At 39.4% G+C, this 19,433-nt stretch overlaps 1 protein-coding gene across 1 annotated transcript; it reads left to right on the forward strand.

Moving 5' to 3' along the window:
- Positions 1-569: 569 nt before the first annotated feature.
- Positions 570-5,105, forward strand: LOC147549136 (protein disulfide-isomerase-like). The gene is made up of 11 exons (XM_086665054.1): positions 570-1,113; positions 1,851-1,881; positions 2,017-2,304; positions 2,403-2,588; positions 2,706-2,831; positions 3,352-3,489; positions 3,574-3,693; positions 3,787-3,904; positions 4,133-4,245; positions 4,442-4,634; positions 4,796-5,105. Exons 1-10 carry the CDS (start codon positions 914-916, stop codon positions 4,631-4,633), a joined length of 1,512 nt encoding a protein of 503 aa, XP_086521180.1. The 5' UTR covers positions 570-913; the 3' UTR covers position 4,634; positions 4,796-5,105.
- Positions 5,106-19,433: the final 14,328 nt, after the last annotated feature.

Here is a 19,433-nt window from a genome sequence, read left to right on the forward strand (position 1 = left end):
ATTTTATTTACAAATCAATAAAGCAAAGATTAAGTTTGAGATGGCGTGAAAATTTAATGAAAATTTAATGGTAAAGAAATTTCCAATTTGAGTTCAGAATTTCGTTGATGATTCTAAATTCGTGGATTTTAAAATCTTAAATTCAAGATCTAGGATTTCTTAAAAATTAAATTGAATAATAACAATTTTGGTATCTTTAAGCCAGATCGAAGTACATAAAAAATATGGAGTACATAAAAAAATGTCTAATACATAACAAAATATCTTATAAATTTTCAGTGAAATAGTTTACCTTTTGGAAATAATGTATAGGAAATTTTGTTATGTCTGTACATAACAAAATATCCTATAAATTTTCAGTGCTATAGTTTACTTTTTGGAAGGAATGTATATGAATTTTTTTTATGTACTGTGTATAACATTATGTTAATTATTTTCTTTCATGGAGACACATTTGTAATTTGACCGGAAAAAGAAAGTAAAAGTTGACGTGTCATTATCTTAATGGATGACACATTTGTAAATTTATCGGAAAGTACACCAAATTTTGTAACCTCTATTTTTTGATTGTCAGGAAACCTGTGTGTGGACCTGCAACGAATTTTTTGTGACGCAGATTGAACTCCGGTTGTGAGTTTGTTTTTGGGCGTTTTGCTCAACTCCTTGATCCTTCACAATAGCAACTTTTCCACGAGGCAAAGGCCTATTGGATTAAATTCGAGTCAATGAGGTGTTCGCATCTACTACATAAGCTCATTAAAATAATTTTATTAGTGACAGTAAAACTAAGTTCTCTGCACTGTCCGCACAGTAACCACTCTGCCCATTTCCTCATTATAAATCTTACCTCTACTGTTACAACCTTCTCATTTCTTTCTATCACAACAGAGAAGAGAGGTTTTAGGTTTTAGTAATGGCGTCTAATTTAAGGGTTTCGATTTGCTTCTGCGTTTTAGTCTTCTCTCTCTTCGTCTTGTCACCGAGAGTGATCTTCGCCGAGGAGGAAGAGACTGGTAGTAATTCCACCGAGTCTGTTCTGACTTTGGATCACACCAATTTCCACGAAACTATTAGCAAACACCCATTCATCGTTGTTGAATTCTATGCTCCATGGTATTGATTCTGCTTCTCCTTTCAATCTTTAAGTTTTCTGCTTCATTTATTTACTCTGCATGTGGATTGATTTAGCTTAAATTTCTAGATCTTCATTTCATGTTAGATGGAGGATTTGATTGGATTTGTAGGAGAACTAGAAATATTAATATTTGGAAGTGAATCATCTAATCCAATTCATTTAGCTTGACCTAGATAACCTGTTTAGTTTTTGGGAGTTTGTTATCTCTAATATGGAATTATGTTTTTGATCTATTGTGCTTCTTTAGTTGCTTGAGATTTTCTAGCTTCTTGAGCTCTTTTTTGTTTCCATAAGCATGCGGTTAATAAATTTTCTGTTTTAAATTGTTGAGCTAGGTTGTGGGCTGTTTTGAATTCTTGTGTTCATAACAGATTTTTCTGATTCATATCTTACCTACGCCTTACCTGGTTAGCTGATCCATGTGGTTTTGGATCTTGATCTGTGTGAATTATGCCATTAACCAGTTACGGCCTCTCGTTGGACTTGATGCTTATGCTTGTAACTGATATTTTCTAGTGATTCTAAGAGATGTTTTCGCATGTATTATGATTTTTATTCTTCCTTTCTGTATACGGTTGTTAGGTTGTGATTAAGTTTGAGTGCACAATCGTACAAATATATGTGCTTCATTTGCCAATGCCATACTTTGACCAGCTCACTTTGTATCTTCCCGTTACGTAATATTCACAGACTGACTTGTTTTCTTGTTTGACAGGTGCGGACATTGTAAGAGTCTAGCTCCTGAGGTAATCAACATTTTCATCTCAGTTCTGAGGATTTCTTTAGCATTAGCAACTAAGAATACTAGATCATTATCTATATGCAATCTTTCGTGGTGTTTTTGATATAGATTTGTTTCTTCGGTTTTCTTTTTTTTGCAGTATGAGAAAGCTGCGTCTCTGTTGAGTAGCCATGATCCTCCTATTGTTCTTGCAAAAGTTGATGCCAATGAGGAATTAAACAAAGAAATTGCCAGTGAATTCGAAGTAAGTGGCTTCCCCACTCTTAAGATTCTAAGAAATGGAGGAAAGCAAATCCAAGACTACAAGGGTCCTAGGGAAGCTGATGGAATAGTGGAATATTTGAAGAAACAAGTGGGTCCTGCGTCATCTGAAATAAAATCTACGGAAGATGCTAGCGCTCTCACCAGCGACAACAAGATAGTTGTGGTAAGGTTTTATCATTTTCTACTAGTATTTCTTTAACTCTCTTTTATGTCATTGCCTGCTAAATCATCACTGATCTCTTCTCTGAATGTTCTTTGAAGATTGGTGTGTTCCCAAAATTTACGGGGGAGGAATTCGAGAACTTCACTGTTCTTGCCGAGAAATTGCGTTCAGATTATGACTTCCGTCACACTTTAGATGCTAAACTACTTCCGCGAGGGGATGCTGTGAGTGGACCAGTAGTTAGGTTGTTGAAGCCTTTTGATGAACTATTTGTTGATTCTCAGGTATTTTCTCGATATATTTAAGAATTGTCTTTGATTTTGTGACTTTCTTATATTGTATCTTTACCTCCCCTTTCCTGTGATTTCGAATTCATATTCTATATGTGGATGGCCTTGTAGGATTTTCACGGAGATGCATTAGAGAAGTTCATTGAAGAAGCTAGTGTGCCAAGTGTTACTGTTTTCAACAAAGACCCAAGTAACCACCCTTATGTTGTGAAATTCTTTAACAGTCCTAATGCCAAGGTTAGTTACTTCTTAAGTTCGTGCAAAATTTAACAATCCTTTTCATCTTCTCTATCAAATGCTAATAGATCTTCCCTAGAGCTCACTGGCGTGCATATAATTGATTATTTGATAATTCTACAAGTAGCATGTCTTCTTCTTATACACCCATTTTTATGAATTATTTGTACTATTTTGTGATTCTTTTTAACTGCACTGTCAGTTGAATAAACTCCGGAACAAGGTAAAATAACATATATGTTAAGCGACGCTCCAATGTTCCATTTAAGGTCATAAGTGGAGTATTATCTAGTTTTTGAGTTTTTTTTGTTTTGATAGCAGACTTTGACCAAAGAAGAGCAGTTGGTTTATTTTTGGTTTATGCTTTTTCTTTCTTATGTCGGAAAAATATTAAACACAGTAACACACTATCCTACTTCTTTACAGTTTCTTATGTATGTTGTGTCCTCATTCTAAATGAACTCGTTGAATGATTATAATTTTTGACAATTGCGGCTGTTGTGAATTGGACACTGGACAGGCCATGATGTTCCTTGATTTCGTTAGTGAACACGCTGATGATTTGAAATCAAATTTCCACGATGTTGCTGGGCATAACAAAGGAAAGGGAGTAAGCTTTTTGATGGGCGACCTCGAAGCCAGTGAAGGTGCCTTCCAGGTAAGCTGAAAGTGTTGGTAACCTGCAATTTAAGTGTAACTGTTAAATACTATCTTTTTAAAATGTTTGGTTTGATGCGAACAGTATTTTGGCCTTAAACAAGAGCAAGCACCTCTCATCGTCATACAAACCAGTGATGGGCAAAAATATCTTAAATCAAATTTAGAGGCTGACCAGATTGCACCTTGGTTTAAGGAGTACATGGTGAGGCTTCTTATACTCTGCTTTCTGATAACTTGGTATGTAATTTTGGTTTGCTTTCATGGCCACTTTTCTGATTTGACCACTCGCTTGCAGGATGGCAATGTAAAGCCATTCAAAAAGTCAGAACCTATTCCCGAGGTTAACAATGAACCAGTCAAGGTTGTGGTTTCTGACAGTCTTCATGAGTTCGTTTTCAACTCTGGCAAAAATGGTGAGCACATTTAAAATTTTTGATTTATGTTTAGTACCACTTTCTTCCCATTATGTGTGGATTGCTAGCTATTTTTCTAGCTGCATGTATTAAGTATCCATTTACTTATTTTTAGATGTGAATAAGGTCTAGTTGTATTTCGTTATTTTGCCTGTATTAGTCTCCTGTTCTCCTGCTTCTTTCTTTCTTCTAGACAGTTCAAATAATCTGGTATCTTTTCTGATGCAGTTTTGTTAGAGTTTTATGCACCTTGGTGTGGACATTGCCAGCAATTGGCTCCAATCTTGGAAGAAGTAGCTGTCTCATTCCAAGATGATGCTGATGTCATCATCGCTAAGTTCGTAAGTTCCTTTTCTTCTCTACCGTTGTGAAATAAGATAGATTTGCCGTCTTACCTGACTTTCAATTTCAACATAAACTCATCACTTGCTTTACTTGTTTCTAAAGACACGGTTTTTTATTTCATTTGTCTAGCTCAAATCTTTGTTTTATCAATGAGTTGATGAATGATGTCCACCTATTGTAATTGGTTTGCAGGATGCAACAGCAAATGATTTCCCAACCGATACTTTTGATGTCCAAGGTTACCCAACTTTGTACTTCAAATCGTCAAGTGGCAGTCTAGTCCAGTACGAAGGTGATAGAACAAAGGAAGGCATCATCGATTTTATTCAGAAGAACAAGGATAAAACTGTGGAGCCGGAATCATCAGTTAAAGATGAACTATAAGGTGGGTGGTATTTGTTTTATTATCTGATACTTATCGTCTATTGAAAGTTTTAACCTACTTCCTTATGAAGCGCGAGTGATCATCCTTTTCTCGATAATAGTAGTTGTAAGTGGATATTAGTGAGGGTTTTGGTAGACGAATCTCATCCTAAATTTATGCAGGAAAGAGAAGGGAGTTTTGGTTTGAAGAAGGAACACAACATATCCTGTGCTGGAGCAATAAACAATTGGCTCAGGGGGTGTAGAGTTTACTCAACAGACAGTAGAAAAGTATGGTGGCATCAAAAATAATAAAAAGGATAAAAGAGAGAGGGAGAGAGTCCTTTTCTTGTTTTCCTTGTTTTTTCTGTTATCAAGGAGATAGAGCTTAGTTGGTTAAGTACTTTAAGAGTTAGTGAGGCCTTTTTTTTCCCTTGTTTCTGTTTGTTTGTGTTTTAAACACTTCGTCCTCATCATATTTTACCTTTAAGAACGAGTACTCTAAAGTCATACTTCAATTATAATTTTGCTTGCTCTCTTTGATTAAAGGGTTATTTAGTGATTAGACCCTAGTTATTTACCTATACTAGGGATCCACCCCCACATAATGCTTTAGGGGTTATCCTTACCCCCATTCTCTATTTTTCCGTCAAAAACTCGTTAAGTTGCGAGCGTGCCAATCACGTGAGTTTCTTCTGACGATCTTGCCCTCCATCCAAATCAACGGTTTACATTTTTTTTAATAGCATTTAAGTTTGCTCAACCGGTTTCGACCCCTCGAAACCCTAGTTTTTTTATTTTTTCGATTGCAACTAGAAATCGAAGGAGATTCAAAGGGGTTTGCTTTCATTTTGTTTGTAGTTCGTGTTCAACTCTGATTTTTCTCTTTAATGGCAAAAGGTTCTCCTCGAAGTGGGTTGTAAGTATCCTAAACCTGAATTTCGTGCTTTCTTTCTTGCGATTTCTGATGTATCTGCTTTCACATATTAGAGACCAAAGAAACAGAGGAGAAGAGATGTTGATGAAGGACCTTCACAACCAAAACCAAAGAAAAAGTGCAGCAAATGTTTGGGTATGGTCACAACATCATGACCTGCAAGGGAACACCACAACCAGGAGCAAGAGCACCACATCTAAGAGCAAGAACACAACCAACAACAAGAGCACAACCAACTGCTTCACAACCAACTGTTTCACAACCAGCTGCTTTACAACTACCTTCTTCACAAGTTGGGTCTTTACAACCACCTATTTCCCAACCATCATCTTCACAATCTACTGTTAGGGCTGCAAGCACCAGTGGAGGATGTGTGACATATTTTGGAAGGAGCCTAACTAGACGACACAGTCAAGTGTTTAAGCCATCCAAATTGGTAATAAAGAGAAAAAGAAAGTAAGTTTGACAATTGAGCTTGTTGATTTGTGATGCAAATGGGTATGAACATCATAGTAATTTGTTTAGTTTATATGGGTATATGGTACATATGGTATGAACGTGAAAGTATTTTGGCTAGCTTTTTTGGGTATATAGGTATATGCTATTTCAAACAAGTATGGTATGTTGTCTAGTTTATATGGGTATATGGTATATCCGAATAGAAAACTTGGGTACTCTGTTTCTTTTGGAAGTGTTTGAGTAGATGATGGAACTTGGTTGGTTTGAAGGTTTCTTATTCATTGGGCAATACTTCTTCCAATGACCAGGATCACCACATCCATAGCATCCCACTGTTAAATGTTGTTTTACAGGATGTTTTCCAGACAGAAAGAGAGGTATTGCTTCATCTAGCCATTGAAAGCTATCACATTTAAGGTATTGGCACCTCAAATATTTCCTTACAGGGTTTTTTGATGTGTTTGACACCATAACTTTTCGAATGCCATCACATTTTGCATTTGTGCATGATGAATACATAAATGGACATTTGAAGGCTTCATGTGATTTCAACTCACATATTTGGCAGCTCATCTCCTGTAAAAACATGAATAATATGACATTTAGTGCAGGACCCCCCACTGTAAAACAACTATTTAGGGAAGGACCCCCATTACAGTAAAGCTGATGAAGACCAACAATGGCTTACCTGGTTCGTTTCTTCACTTTTAGCACCTCCTCCCATCGTTTTAGCACGGACTTTGATTGATTTGGAGTAAGAAATCGATTTAAACCCTCAACCAAAAGATCTCTTTATAAAGAGGGTTTCATACGACTGTTGGGAAAGAGAGGGTCAGTTCTGGTACATATTTCCAACGGTCCCGGGGAGGGCAAATTTGTCAAAGGAAACTCACGTGACTGGCACGCTCGCAACTTAACGGGCTTTTGACTGAAAAATAGAAATTGGGGGTAACCCCTAAATCATTATCGTTTTGAGGGTGGACCCCTAGTATAGGTAATCAACTGGGGTCTAATCACTAAATAACCCTTGATTAAATATGGTTTCAGAATCATCAGTCAAATTGGGAAACAATCCAAACAGATGTACATTTCATGGTGCAAAATTTCTTTATTCACAAAATTCTGCCTCCCCTGCTAACCAGAGTTTTCTTCTCCCAATAGTCTCAGGTGGATGATTATGTCTCTCTTGTTAATACTGAGATTCTTCCAGGCCGTGAAATCTCAAACAACACCGTCATAACCTAAGAGCTCATCCATTCGTTCAAAAAGCTTAAAGGCTCCAAAAGTTATTTTTTTCTGAAGTTAGATATGAAGGAGATGTCCTTCGACCAAAGATGTAATGCGAACAATTTTTCGGATAGGAAAATTGATGAAGAAGATCATCATGTCCGGTTGATTTAGGGGTCGTAGTGTTTAGCTAGAAACCAACTACGATCGTCGAATTACGAAGTAATACGCTGCTAACTTCGATCGGATCCTACAACGGGTTACACATAAGAATGGCTATTTAATCGGATGATATGACTAGTAGGAGTGAGATATATAATCATGGGAGAGTCCCATAAATATGTCTCATAGGCCTAAAATAAGTTTAGGCAAAGATAGCAAAAAGGCCCGAAAAAGGGGTTTTGGGCCTAGAGCCAAAAAGAGACTTTTTGGGTTGGGATTGGGCTGAAAATTGGAGGGTCGGCTCCCCTAATAGGGAAGACAAAATCTGCCAATTTTGGCTGGGTTTGGACGTCACCTCCTCAAGGAATTGAAAAAATAGAAACTAGTTTCTATTTTCGACTATTTCCTTAATCTTATTCAAAAGGGTCTTTTAGGAAACCAAATTTGAGTGGGACTCTTATTAGGGTTCTATATAATGACCCTTAGGGCAGTGAATAAGGTGTGAAATTTCTCTAAGAGCTTTCTTACTCTACAAGATCAAGTAGAGAGGAGAAAGCGAGCTAATTCCCAAAAACTATCAACTAGTCAAATAAAGAAGAAGTAGTTCTTCTTATTATCAAACTACCATTGGAGTTCTAGCTAGCTTACAAGGTGGGAGATTAAGTAGACCATTCGGTGTCCCAAGTAGAGGAGCTACAATTTGAGCTCTTGATCTTCTAAAGCGATTGGAAATGTTCGAGGGAAAACTAGCGATTAAGGTAATCTTCTAGACTCTTAGTTAATCATTAGTTTATGCATGTGATCCTGGGATACTAATGTTAGATATGTGATGTCTGAGATTCCGCTAAACGACATTAGTAGACACCACCAATTACCAACAGTGGCGTTAGAGCCTCTTGCAAATAACTAATTTTTACTAAGTTTCGGACTAATCCATGATTGAATAACTTGATAGTTATGTCTAAAAGTGTTTTAGATATTCAATTTGATTGTTTTGAATGTGATTCAATAGTTTTGAAATTGATAATTGATGCACCCGAAAAGGTTGCAAACCCAAGCGGAGGTATCAAGTAGTAATCCGACAAAGCCGGGATCGATCCAAGGGTAGGAATGTAGCTTGGATATCGAATGGTCTTTTTCGTCAGTTTAGATATCAAAGGCTTACTTAGACAAAAGCGGAAATAAACGAAGATAATGTGAGGTTTATAATCGAATAAGCAATAAGAAAATAAAGTAAGTAAAACAAACTAAATTATCAATGTAAACGGGCGAGAGAGATTCGAGAGAAGAGTCGAAGGAACAAGAGTCGGGAAGCAACAAAAGTCGGGAGACAAATAAGTGAGCGAGGTGTCGAAGTCCGGGAATCCATGATAATAAACTTATAACTATGTACGGTCCAATCGAATGGATTGATGTAAATCTAGTCTCGATTCCTAAGGTGGACGTTCATAAGCACTACGTATGTCCGGAGATAATACTTAGTCAAACAAACTTCCTAAACGATTAAAACCGAATCATCGAAAATGTCGTCTAGTCGCCTAACTATGTGAAGTGCATGAGAAGACACATGAAATTTGAATCTAGACTACGATCGATATCGATCACTTTACCTAATCGATTAACTATGCGAAGTACTTGATAAGACTCATGAAAAACGATTGAAACAAGTAATCAAAATAAGAGAACATCAATTTATTATCAAAACATTAAATCATATCAAACATAATCACAAATTCATCACATTTCATCCATATAATCGACACACTTGATTTAGCTAAACATGGTGATAAGTAATAAATGAAAAGAAGATGATGAGAAATCCCCCTTTTTCGATGTAGTTCGAGGCTAGGTTCGTCGGAAAATATGAGTAGATGAGGTTCAGCCGATCTCCCCTTAGCAAATTTCTGGATTTCCCCTTAACAGTGCATAATGGGTGTCCCCGAGCAAAAATCAGATCTCCCCTTAGCGATCAGCATCATCTTCTTCATTTAAAACCCACCACCATTAAAGCTTCACCAAGCTTTCTCTCTCTAAGCAATTTTCAACCAAAATCAAATCAAACCATATGGGAAGCTAGCCAAGGATGAGGGGAACAAAAGCCCTAAAGTTTCGGGTCAAGAAGGTTGCCGGAGAACTCATAAAAGTCCGGCCAAAGTTGAGAAGAAATCCGGCCAAAAAATGGAGTTTCCGGCTAAATGAGGTGCTGTCCGAGCCTTGCAACTCCAGCCCGAGCTGTGGACGCGTCCCGTGGAAGCTTCCCGTGAAGCGTGTCCCCTGCTGCTGCTCGCGCCGGCCGGTGCAGGCTGCTGCTTGCGTTGTTGTCCATCCCGAGCTGCGGGAGTGCTCCCTTGCGTGCAGATCCGAGCTGCCGTGTCCCGTGTTGTCCGTGCTTTTGGCTGTCCCGGCCGAGCAGAACCCGAGCTGCTAACAGCTCCCGTGAGAGCTTCCATGGCTGCCCTTTCCCGTGCCCTTGTAGTGCCGGCCTAGCTTGGCCGGCCAAGCTAAGGCCGGCTACTCCTTCCTCTTAGCTCTTTTTCCCTCTCTCAAACTTGTAAGAACCAAACCCTAGATAAGCTTTTTGCCTTTTTTTCTCTCTCTTCCTTCTCTTGGTTCCTTTCCAAGGTTGAAGATGATGAATAGTCTCCTCCCTTGATTCCTTTTTCTCACTTGTGTATACACAACCCTAGACTTAGTCAAACTTGACTAAGTCTTAGACCATTTTGACTTGGACTAAAAAGGTGCCCATAAAATCTCTATTATTATCTTCCTCTTTGGGCTCTTGGGTTGGGCTTCTTTCTAAAGCAAGGGAGTGTCTTCATAGAATCCTTGTTTCAAGACCGAACCTCGGCTTCTTTCATTCACAACTTCTCTGTCCGAATTCCGAATCAACTTCCGTTTTTACCGTCAGACTCGTCATTGACTTCACTTGTTGTTTGACTTCTGATTTTGACCAAAATGACCAAAATACCCCTGGTGCTCTTTTCTTCCCTTTTGCCGCATAAGATGAAAATGTGATAATTTGCTCTCTTTATTCCGAATTACACGCCAAACCCCAAATAAACTACCTAGCAATAAAAACACATAAATAATTAGAAATAAAACTCGAAAAGAACTAACTCATCAAAGTTAAGTGACCTAAATGTGGCATTTTCACGCCACATCAATAATCCAAGATTGACGATTGAAAGTGTTTCAAAAGAATCAATTTTGATTGATTTTGCTATTGAAAAGTGTTTTCAAAATTTTTGTTTTCAATGATTTTGATTAATTAGATGACAATCAAGAAAATTGGGTTTTTTAGTAGTTTCTAAAAATTGGAATTTTCAGCTTGAGAAGCAAAAGAATTTTTTTTTTTGGAAGTTTCTAAAAAGTTTGAGCAGCATAGATGTTGCTGGCCGGACGCGTCCTGGAGACGCGTTTGGCCTATGCAGACGCAGACGCGTCTCGGTCTTCTGACCGAGGCCGACTCAGATTGCAAATCTTAGTCGGTCGCGTCCGCCACTGCTAGTGTCGCGTCTGGGACGCGTCCGAGACACAAGCGACTCCACCAGACGCGTCTGGTAGCTCGGACAGTCCGAGCATGTCTCGGATATGATCCGAGACGCGAGGAAGCTTCCTTCAGACGCATGAGGATGCGTCTGGAGTGCTCTGGCATCTCGGACTAGGTCTGAGATGGCCAGCAACTGCGGCCAAGGCCAGACGCATCTGGGATGCGTCTGGGACGGCCTAGGGGTCTCAGACTTAGTCCGAGACAAACCCTAAGGCCCGACCTTAGGCCAGACGCGTCTCAGATGCGTCTGGGCCTAGGCTAACGTCCTTGCCTAGTGCCAAGACTTGTCCTCTGTCTGGGCCGAGAGCAAGGATGTGTCTGGCCCGGGCCAAGACGCACCTACTCTCGGTCCAAACCGTGCTAGGCACGGCCCGAGCACCTTGTCTTGGGCCAAATGGTGCATGGGCCGAACCTATGCACTTCCTAGGGCTCTTTGCCCCGGACCACCTTGTTGGGCCTTGACCTTGAGGTCTTGGGCAAGACCAAGGGTTGTCCGGGCCTTTTCGAGTTTGACCTAGGTCCACGGGCCGAAATTTTACGGGTCTTGACCCGAGTCGGAGTTTTTTCGACGAAAGTCAAAATTTTCTCCCGATTCCACCCAAATTTTACCGAAATAGTCTCGAGCCACCCAAGGCTCGAATCAGGGAAGTCATTAAGAATCAAACAAATTTTTTCTGAAATTGACCCGGGCTTTCAGAAAACCTAAAACAGAGTTTTTCTTAAAATTGATTTTAATAATCATAAAAGACAAAACCGGAACGCACCATTAGTCGAATTCTTTGAATTTAGACTTAAGGTACGTAATGCGACATGGGATGTTGATAAAAGTATCTCCAGGAATATCATGCATATATAATTCTTAGCCTTTATATATTATATGAATGCATGTGATGTGAATGCGGGAAACTAGTATGGTCATAGAAATTGTTTCTTTTATGTCTTGTTTTAAGCACGGATGGGTGCAAATATGTAATTAATTTTAATTTCAAGCTTATACGATCTGCGTATCGTTAGAGTCTTGTAATTAGAGTTAAAGTCTATAAGTCCATTGAAGAAGCTCGATGATGAGATCCAAAGGCGAGTGGGAGAAATCAATGGAGGTTCAAAGATGGCGATCTAATGCGAACCAAAGATGAAACAAGAAGAAACCAAAGGAGATTAGATCTTTTAGGTTAAAGGCCATACTAGGATCCATGTCTGCTTGATTTACTTTCTCGCGTATTTACTTATGTACGCTTTATGTCGTGGATGTTAGTTAGGCTAAATAGTTCACTATAACACAAGCCAGACTAGCGTAAAAGTCCCCAAAAGTAATTTTGAGTGTATTGCCTATCCTTATTAAGACCCTCGTTGCGCCATTGTTCGTGATGGTGGGTCGGCTTTCGCAGAGTACCATCTCTACCTCGGGACAATTCGGGTAGGCCTATGGCAGAGGCCTACACGTCTGAATGGTTCAACTCAACGAGATCAACAAAAGAATTTTGGATACTCGAGGCAAAAGGATAGATTAGTCATTCATCAATGAAATCTATCGACCGAGGGTCATAAGGATATGATCAGTGAAGTAGTTCGCTCACTTGGAACGACAAAGTCGAGGTTAGGGCCCTAGTCCGCTTTACTCTGAAGAACTGGGATCTTGGAATCACGTTATTCAAACGGGGACGGTTTTATATTGAATAATGTGGGAAAACTGAATTTTTCCAAAAAACGATAACGAGTTTTAAAAACTTTGCAATTCTTTCACGTAGAATTTAGTTGACACAAGGAAACACATTCCACATTGAATCACACCTAAGGGAAGTGATGATCAACTTCTTCGAATGGAAGAATGAATCCGAGAAGATTCCCAGATTCAAAAAGAAAGCGTAGAAGGTCAAAAGCCTTTTGCAAGCAATCGTAGAACATTCTCTTTGAAAGAGTAATGGATGCTAGCACGACCATTAAGACAAACTGAGGAAGAAGTTCCTGCAGAAGTCATAAATGGAGAGGTACAATACCTCCAAGGCAATCAGAAAGTCATCCTAAGAGAAGACCACAGAATCTATCTATCACCCAGTTCAATGTCGGTTGAACAAAGATATATAAGACCTTAGATGAGTCACTCAGATTGTTTTGAACAACTGAGCAGAACATATGGGAACAACGAGTCTCAGAAAGAGTTCTTGAGATTCAAAAGGGCAAAGGGTAAGTCAAGTAAGAAAAATATTTGATCAAAGAAAAGGCAAGCAATTACCGAGTACATGGTCAAGAATGTTCCTCATTACTATGAATGTTTCCAAACAATGGCTAGACCATTTAAGAGGAAGCTACCCTTAGCACCTGGGGACAAAAGGAACAGATACGAATTCCGGTTCCAGTATCTTTGTTAACAAAGTTAAGCAAGTAACGCAGAATTCCTTCATCAGGTATTTAAGACCAGATGTGCGGCTCAGTGGGAGCTCAAAGGAATTACACACTTGACTAAAAGGAGTAAAGATCTAAGAGGGAGCAGAAGCAGTATTGCTAAGGATGCTGAAAGGGATCGAAGTCTTGTTTTAGACACTGATCTCTAGAACTTAATCGTAATTATTTTATTTTAAACCAGTGGTGACTTAACTGAAGGTTAACATTGATAATGGCTGAAATCAAGAGATTCAAACTCGTTAACTTCAGCATTGTCGCTTAGTTCTTAAGGACCAATTGACAAAGTCACCCTTTTCAGAAAGGCATAGAGACTAGTAATCTATTAGGACTCGTACTTGGTTATGCAGACCTATAAGCTTACTTGCAAGAAGCTAATGAGAGCTACTTTAATATGTACTCTGACAAACTTAATGAAGTACCGAAACGTACAAGTCATCAAGTGTAGGTCAGAATGTTTGAAAGGTTCAGACAAAGTACAAACCAAAGTAAAGAATCACTTTGGCAAGAGAGTTTAAGCCATCCGATTAGATTTGGAGTGGTGAAAACTTGAGTCAAACACTTGATAACCATCAAAGGAGTTTCACAACTCTCTCCATGGAACACATCTGAGGGATAGTGGATTTAGCGGGAGTAATGGAACGCTGCTATGCATGATTCGATCAATGATGGATTTAAGTCAGTCTTCCGAATATTTTGAGATATATTCTAGAAACGATTTTTTTCGCACTTAACCTACCCCGTCTAAATCTAAGCCTGTGTAAAAGTGTTTTAGAAGGATACAAAATTAGCTAAAAGTCTGACGCAATTTCTTTAGAAATTTGGGATTTTTCCACAACCGATCAGAGTACAAAGTGTTTGTTGCTCATGATGGTATTCTTGTAGTAGTTAGCGTAACGAGGTACTAATTATTACAGGACCAAGTGGAAGAAAAGTACAAGTCGATTTAATTCGACCATGAGAAAAGTCACGAGGAACAATCATGCAAATTGTACAGGCCGAATAAGTTCGACCAAGAGCAACAAAACTGTTAAAAGACAGTAAACCGCGGTTCCTCACAAAAGGAAAAAAAGGTAAAGATGAAATCTACATACCTACCGCACATTGTGAATGTGATTCGCAGGGGAACTCTCAAGTAGTTGAAAGTAGCTCAAAACGAGAATATCTCAAGTAGTTGAGAGTAATCCAAATTGTTTCTCAAAATCCCTTAAGGTCAAAAGTTCATCTAAAAAACTCAGAAGATTAAGTTCTTTCTGAAGAGATAAAAGACCTGCGCAGAGACGGAAACCGACTATAGCTTTTTGGCCAAAAGCCGAAAATATGGAATCCATATCTCATCAAGCCATGAAGCTTGATAATTTAGTCAATGGAGGACTTAAATTAGTTTTCCATGATAAGCAAACTAAGAAGGATGGAAACCTTACAGTTTCCCAAAACTAGACTGCTGATGTCAAAAAATGGCCTTCCGTTATATCAGCATGAAAAAGGAAGTTGATGCATGACAACCTCCGTTATGTATGATTATTCCGTTATGTTGGGTTTTAATCATCCTAGTGTTCCTGGTTCCAGCTCTGCTTACTGCTCTGCTTCTCTTTATTCCAGCTCCTTGCTCTAGCTTCTTGTTCTTGCTCCTGTTCGTCTGTTCCCGAGAGGGGAAAACCTGCAAAGGATTCGAAAACCGCTCCGACGCTCAAGCCAGTCAGGGTGCTCTTTGTAGTAAAAGAATGAGTATTGATTGATCCTTTGGGGGGGGGAGCGAGTTATGAGAACTCTAAGTTTCTTGTGATCTTTTTGGGGTAAAGAGATCGTGTCCTCTAAAGGACGATGTGGGGGGGGGGGGGGTTTATAGGCGATATTAGGCCGACTGTGATTAGTGGTGATGGTGAGGCGGTTGCCGTCAAACCGAAGGAGAAGTTTCCTCTCTTGAGTATCTAAGAATTCTCTTACAGTCTATCTCGGATCTTTGATAAGTGGAAGTTCCTAAATTCAAGGATTCTTCGTAGATATCTTGCCGATGTGATAGACTCTAAAGGAGAAGTTTCTTCCTTTAGATACGTGAGGTGCAAACTGGCTTAAAACTTCGAGATGTGTAGCCGACTGAGATCTTTCTGGAAGTTTCGGGATTAAGTCGGTAGGTCGTTTGGCACTGCTGCCTCCCCAGTTCTGGGCATCAGATACTGGCCGAACTTGTGCGGACCCCCCTTACTCATTTGAAGACCCCAGGGCTAATCTGTCCATGCCAAGGGCGTTTTGCAGGGCTGGTTTCTTCTGGTCGACCTCCCAGTTAGGAGAATATTCGGTGGACCATCAGGTGCTCAACTGTCCTGCTACCTTAAGCCGGGTTGACCCAGTAGACTTCAGTTCTGATCTTTACTCTTCAGACGTTAGTCAATGTCTAGACAATTTGGGTATCGTCATGAGTCCTGCCACTTCTAAGTCGAAAGTAATGATACTGAGGAGTAGAAGTAACTCGTGTATTTTAAACATTGAAGACCCCGAAGTCAAGGATTTTACCTGGACCAGAGCTGTTTCGTGAAGCTTGGTCTTTCTTTTGGTTTTCCAGAGCTGCATATTCTCGAGCTGATTTGTACTGAGCTGGCAGAGACTGCTGATGGTAAAACCTCTTTTCTCTAAGGCTATATTCGCCAGAACTGATTCAAGTTGTGTTTGCCTTGGACTGATGGATGCGTGGTTTGTTCTCTCGAGACACGTTTCGACTTCTGCTCAAGCAATTAATTTCATTTCCATGCGTGATTCTGTGAAGTCACGTATTTGATCTTCTGATCACGCATTTTCGGCGCTGATCTTTTGGGTTGTTGTACACGGCAGTTATTTCAGCATGCGTGGACACGTGGAGTCCGGTTAGTGGGAGAGTTGACGCGTCTCCTTGAAACCCGCTGATATTGTTGGATTTTGTTTGTATCTATTATATCAATCTAGTGTTCTAAGCAGAATCCCAAACATCTATATGTTAACACTAGATTACCAGGATCATAAAACAAGAACTAATCAATGAACTAGAAGAGGAATAAATACCTTTATCGCGTTTTTCCCTCGAACCTTTCTAATCGCATGTGAAGATCCAGAGCTCCAAGTGTAGCTCCTCTACTTGAGACACCGAGTAGGTTAACTTGATCTCCCTTCCTTAATGTTTGCTAGAACTTAAGGGAAGGTTGAGAAGAACCCTTGTTCTTGCTAGATTGATAGAGTGGGAGCTTTTTCTCTACAATCCTCTCTCTCCACTAGTTGACATTGAGAGAGAAAAAGCTGTATATTTTTTCTTTTAGAGAAAAATCCATACCTTTTCTGTTCTCTAATGACCCTTATATAGAGAAACCCTAATTAGAATCATATTCAAATTAGGTCTTTCTATTTTCCGGGTCGCAGAAAAGATAATACCCAAAATACCCTTTTTGGGTGTTTTGGGTTTTACCCTCTAGTGTGGCCGGCCAAAGCAGCCCACCATGGGCTTTATGTGGCCGGCCCACTTCCCTTGGTCGGCCATCACATGGCCGACCCTTAGAGCCTTGCTCCGGGCACCCTTTTATGGCCCGGTTCTTTCTATCTTGTTCCTAATCGCCATTCGAACCTTTTTGGCCTATTTAGTTGGACAATCCATCTTTAGCCTATTCCCGTCTAGTCAAAGCTCTCCGATCAAGTTATCATTCTTATGTGTGACCCATTGTAGGATCCGGTCTATGTTAGCCGCGAATCACTGAAGTGATCCGACGATCGTAGTTGGCTTCTAGCAAAACGTTACGACCCCTAATTGGACCGGATTGGATGATCTTCAGGATGTGTTCATCGTTATCCTAGCTGACAAATTGATCGCATTGGCATCTTGGTCGAAGGACATCTCCTTCTGACCGAACGGATATATCTTTCTGTCTCCCACTTGTACTTAGAACAAGTGCAATGCTCGATTCCCATGTCTCTTCGTATCTCATCTGATACGTCATACCTTTCAAACTTTCTTGATCTAGAGAACAATTGTCAAAGCAAATGATTAATCATTAATCCATTTGAGCGTGGCCACACATTTTCCAGTTGCTTCTCCTCAAGTGGTCGGAGATACTAATCCTAACTTAGTAAGAGGACATAATCCAGTCTTGTACTCCCACTTTACTTCATGTCTATTATGTCTCCCCTAGTAATCCGCTTTAATAACCTCCTTTCACGGCACGGCGTTTGACGGTACCAAAGTTCGACATTCCTTACAGAAGATGAGTGGAGTACTTATGTTTAAGGAATCTGTCCAATCTTGCCTATGAGTGTTCATGACGTTCTTTCGACATTTGAAGAACTCTCTTGTTTGGGTTATCCGGTGTATATTCCCCAATCATACACTCATGTAATTGACTTGAATACTATATTCCTATAACCCAAGAAACAGCGTTATCAGTCAATCTTACATGCTAGTCTTCATGAGTCATTCTTGTCCATGCAAGGACCTGGACTAGGGACTTAATAATGAATCTATTCCAATTTCACTTAGTAGGGTTTCATTTACCCGATCACACATCTGATAAACCTACTCGGAATGCTTCACTATTTTTGGACTGTCAATTAAACACCAAACCATGATTTAATGACGAAATAATTAACTTATTTTGATAATAAGAGTTTGCAAAATTTGAGCCTGCCCGTGTAACTCCTTACACCCTCAATTTTACTAGTCTAAGCTTAAAGCTTAATGCCTATGACCCTAGTATTATTTTCATACTTAGTCTAAGGTGACAGTTTAGTTAATAGATTAAATCTATTTGGATTTTGCTTGTCATCATCCCTATGATAATCTTTAGTATTTCCATACTGAATTAAAACTTCTCAAGCTTTAACTAGTCTATTTTATTTGTAAAGTTTGCAATAGTCTCTGCCTGGAACCTTTCCAGCTTACTGTTCTTCCATTTCAAGATTGTCATCTTATTCTGGATGTTTGCAACATATGGTTTTTCAACCTTTTATTTTCATACCGAGATCTCACAAGTTCTTCTCAAGTACATTGTGTGATCCAGATTAGCTCATCTGGATTTGATTGGTGACGACCATAAATACTCCAAGTATTTTGCGATGTTGAGGCGAATGCCAATCATGTCCCACATGACAGATCTTATGTCTTGAGCATAACCATCTTTCTCATGCGTGCTTGCTCATCAGAATCCTTCAGACTCTGAATCTTGCTAAACTGTGTGTCATGAGACTTGAGATAGAAATACTCCTTTTGAGTCTTTCATATTGGACTTTTCAAGACTTTCTCTTGAACAAGTCTTATCACCTTAATTTATCTCCATAGATCTTTGGATCCCAAAAGCATTTCACCTTTATGTGGTCCTTTTATTGAGCCAGTTCTAAACTGTTTTCAACATCAGAATGTTGTTCTCAATCTCTAGTATGTCGTCTACATACCGGACCAAAGAAAATTGGGTCACTCCCACTAACCTTCTTGAACTTCTTGAATTCAAGATTTCTCTTCATTCCCAAAGACACTAACTCTTAATTACTTTGTTAAATCAAATATTCCGGCTCCTACTTGCCCACTTTAATCCCTCGATGGATTTTGAAGCTTGCGTTTTACACCAGCTTTAGAAGAGTTAACTTCCTTCGAAATGTGTCAAGTACACATTCTTTTGTTAGTGATTTGATCATTATGGTCTTAAGCATCATGACATGAGGGATGGTATTTTCATGGTCCAAACCATGAATTATGTGACCTTTAGTCATGCTCTGGGAAACACTGATGTTTCCATCCTTATCTGTTTTTCTCTTTGGAAACCTATTTTGTACTTAATAAGAACCATTCCTTTAAGCAAATAGACCAAGTTCCAAACTTGATTTCAGACATGGATTCCATTATGATCTTATGGCTCCAAGCCATGTTTCGGAGTGATTCCGTCATAACTTTTGTGTAGCTAGTTCATTTTCTTCTTCAGCCGGATCTCCATCGTCTGAGACAGATTTATGAGCTTTCAAGGTCTATAAAGGGTTTAAACAACTCCTTGAGGGCTCTCTTACGTATCTAATCCGTTTTATGCGAGAGGGTCTTCGAGCTCTTCTATCTCTACCTCTCTTTCCATGTTTATTGGCTC

This window comes from Eschscholzia californica, unplaced genomic scaffold (assembly GCF_041429995.1).
Source record: "Eschscholzia californica isolate CP2 unplaced genomic scaffold, dmEscCali1.0.p SCAF_3, whole genome shotgun sequence".
NCBI classification, from domain to species: domain Eukaryota; kingdom Viridiplantae; phylum Streptophyta; class Magnoliopsida; order Ranunculales; family Papaveraceae; genus Eschscholzia; species Eschscholzia californica.

What these genes read in the sequence shown, in the direction of transcription:
- LOC147549136 (XM_086665054.1), top strand. Translation starts at nt 914, where the DNA reads ATGGCGTCTAATTTAAGGGTTTCGATTTGCTTCTGCGTTTTAGTCTTC. An exon ending in TTTCAACTCTGGCAAAAATG is followed by an intron (nt 3,905 to 4,132) that starts GTGAGCACATTT and finishes TTTCTGATGCAG; the next exon opens with TTTTGTTAGAGTTTTATGCA. An exon ending in ATGTCATCATCGCTAAGTTC is followed by an intron (nt 4,246 to 4,441) that starts GTAAGTTCCTTT and finishes ATTGGTTTGCAG; the next exon opens with GATGCAACAGCAAATGATTT.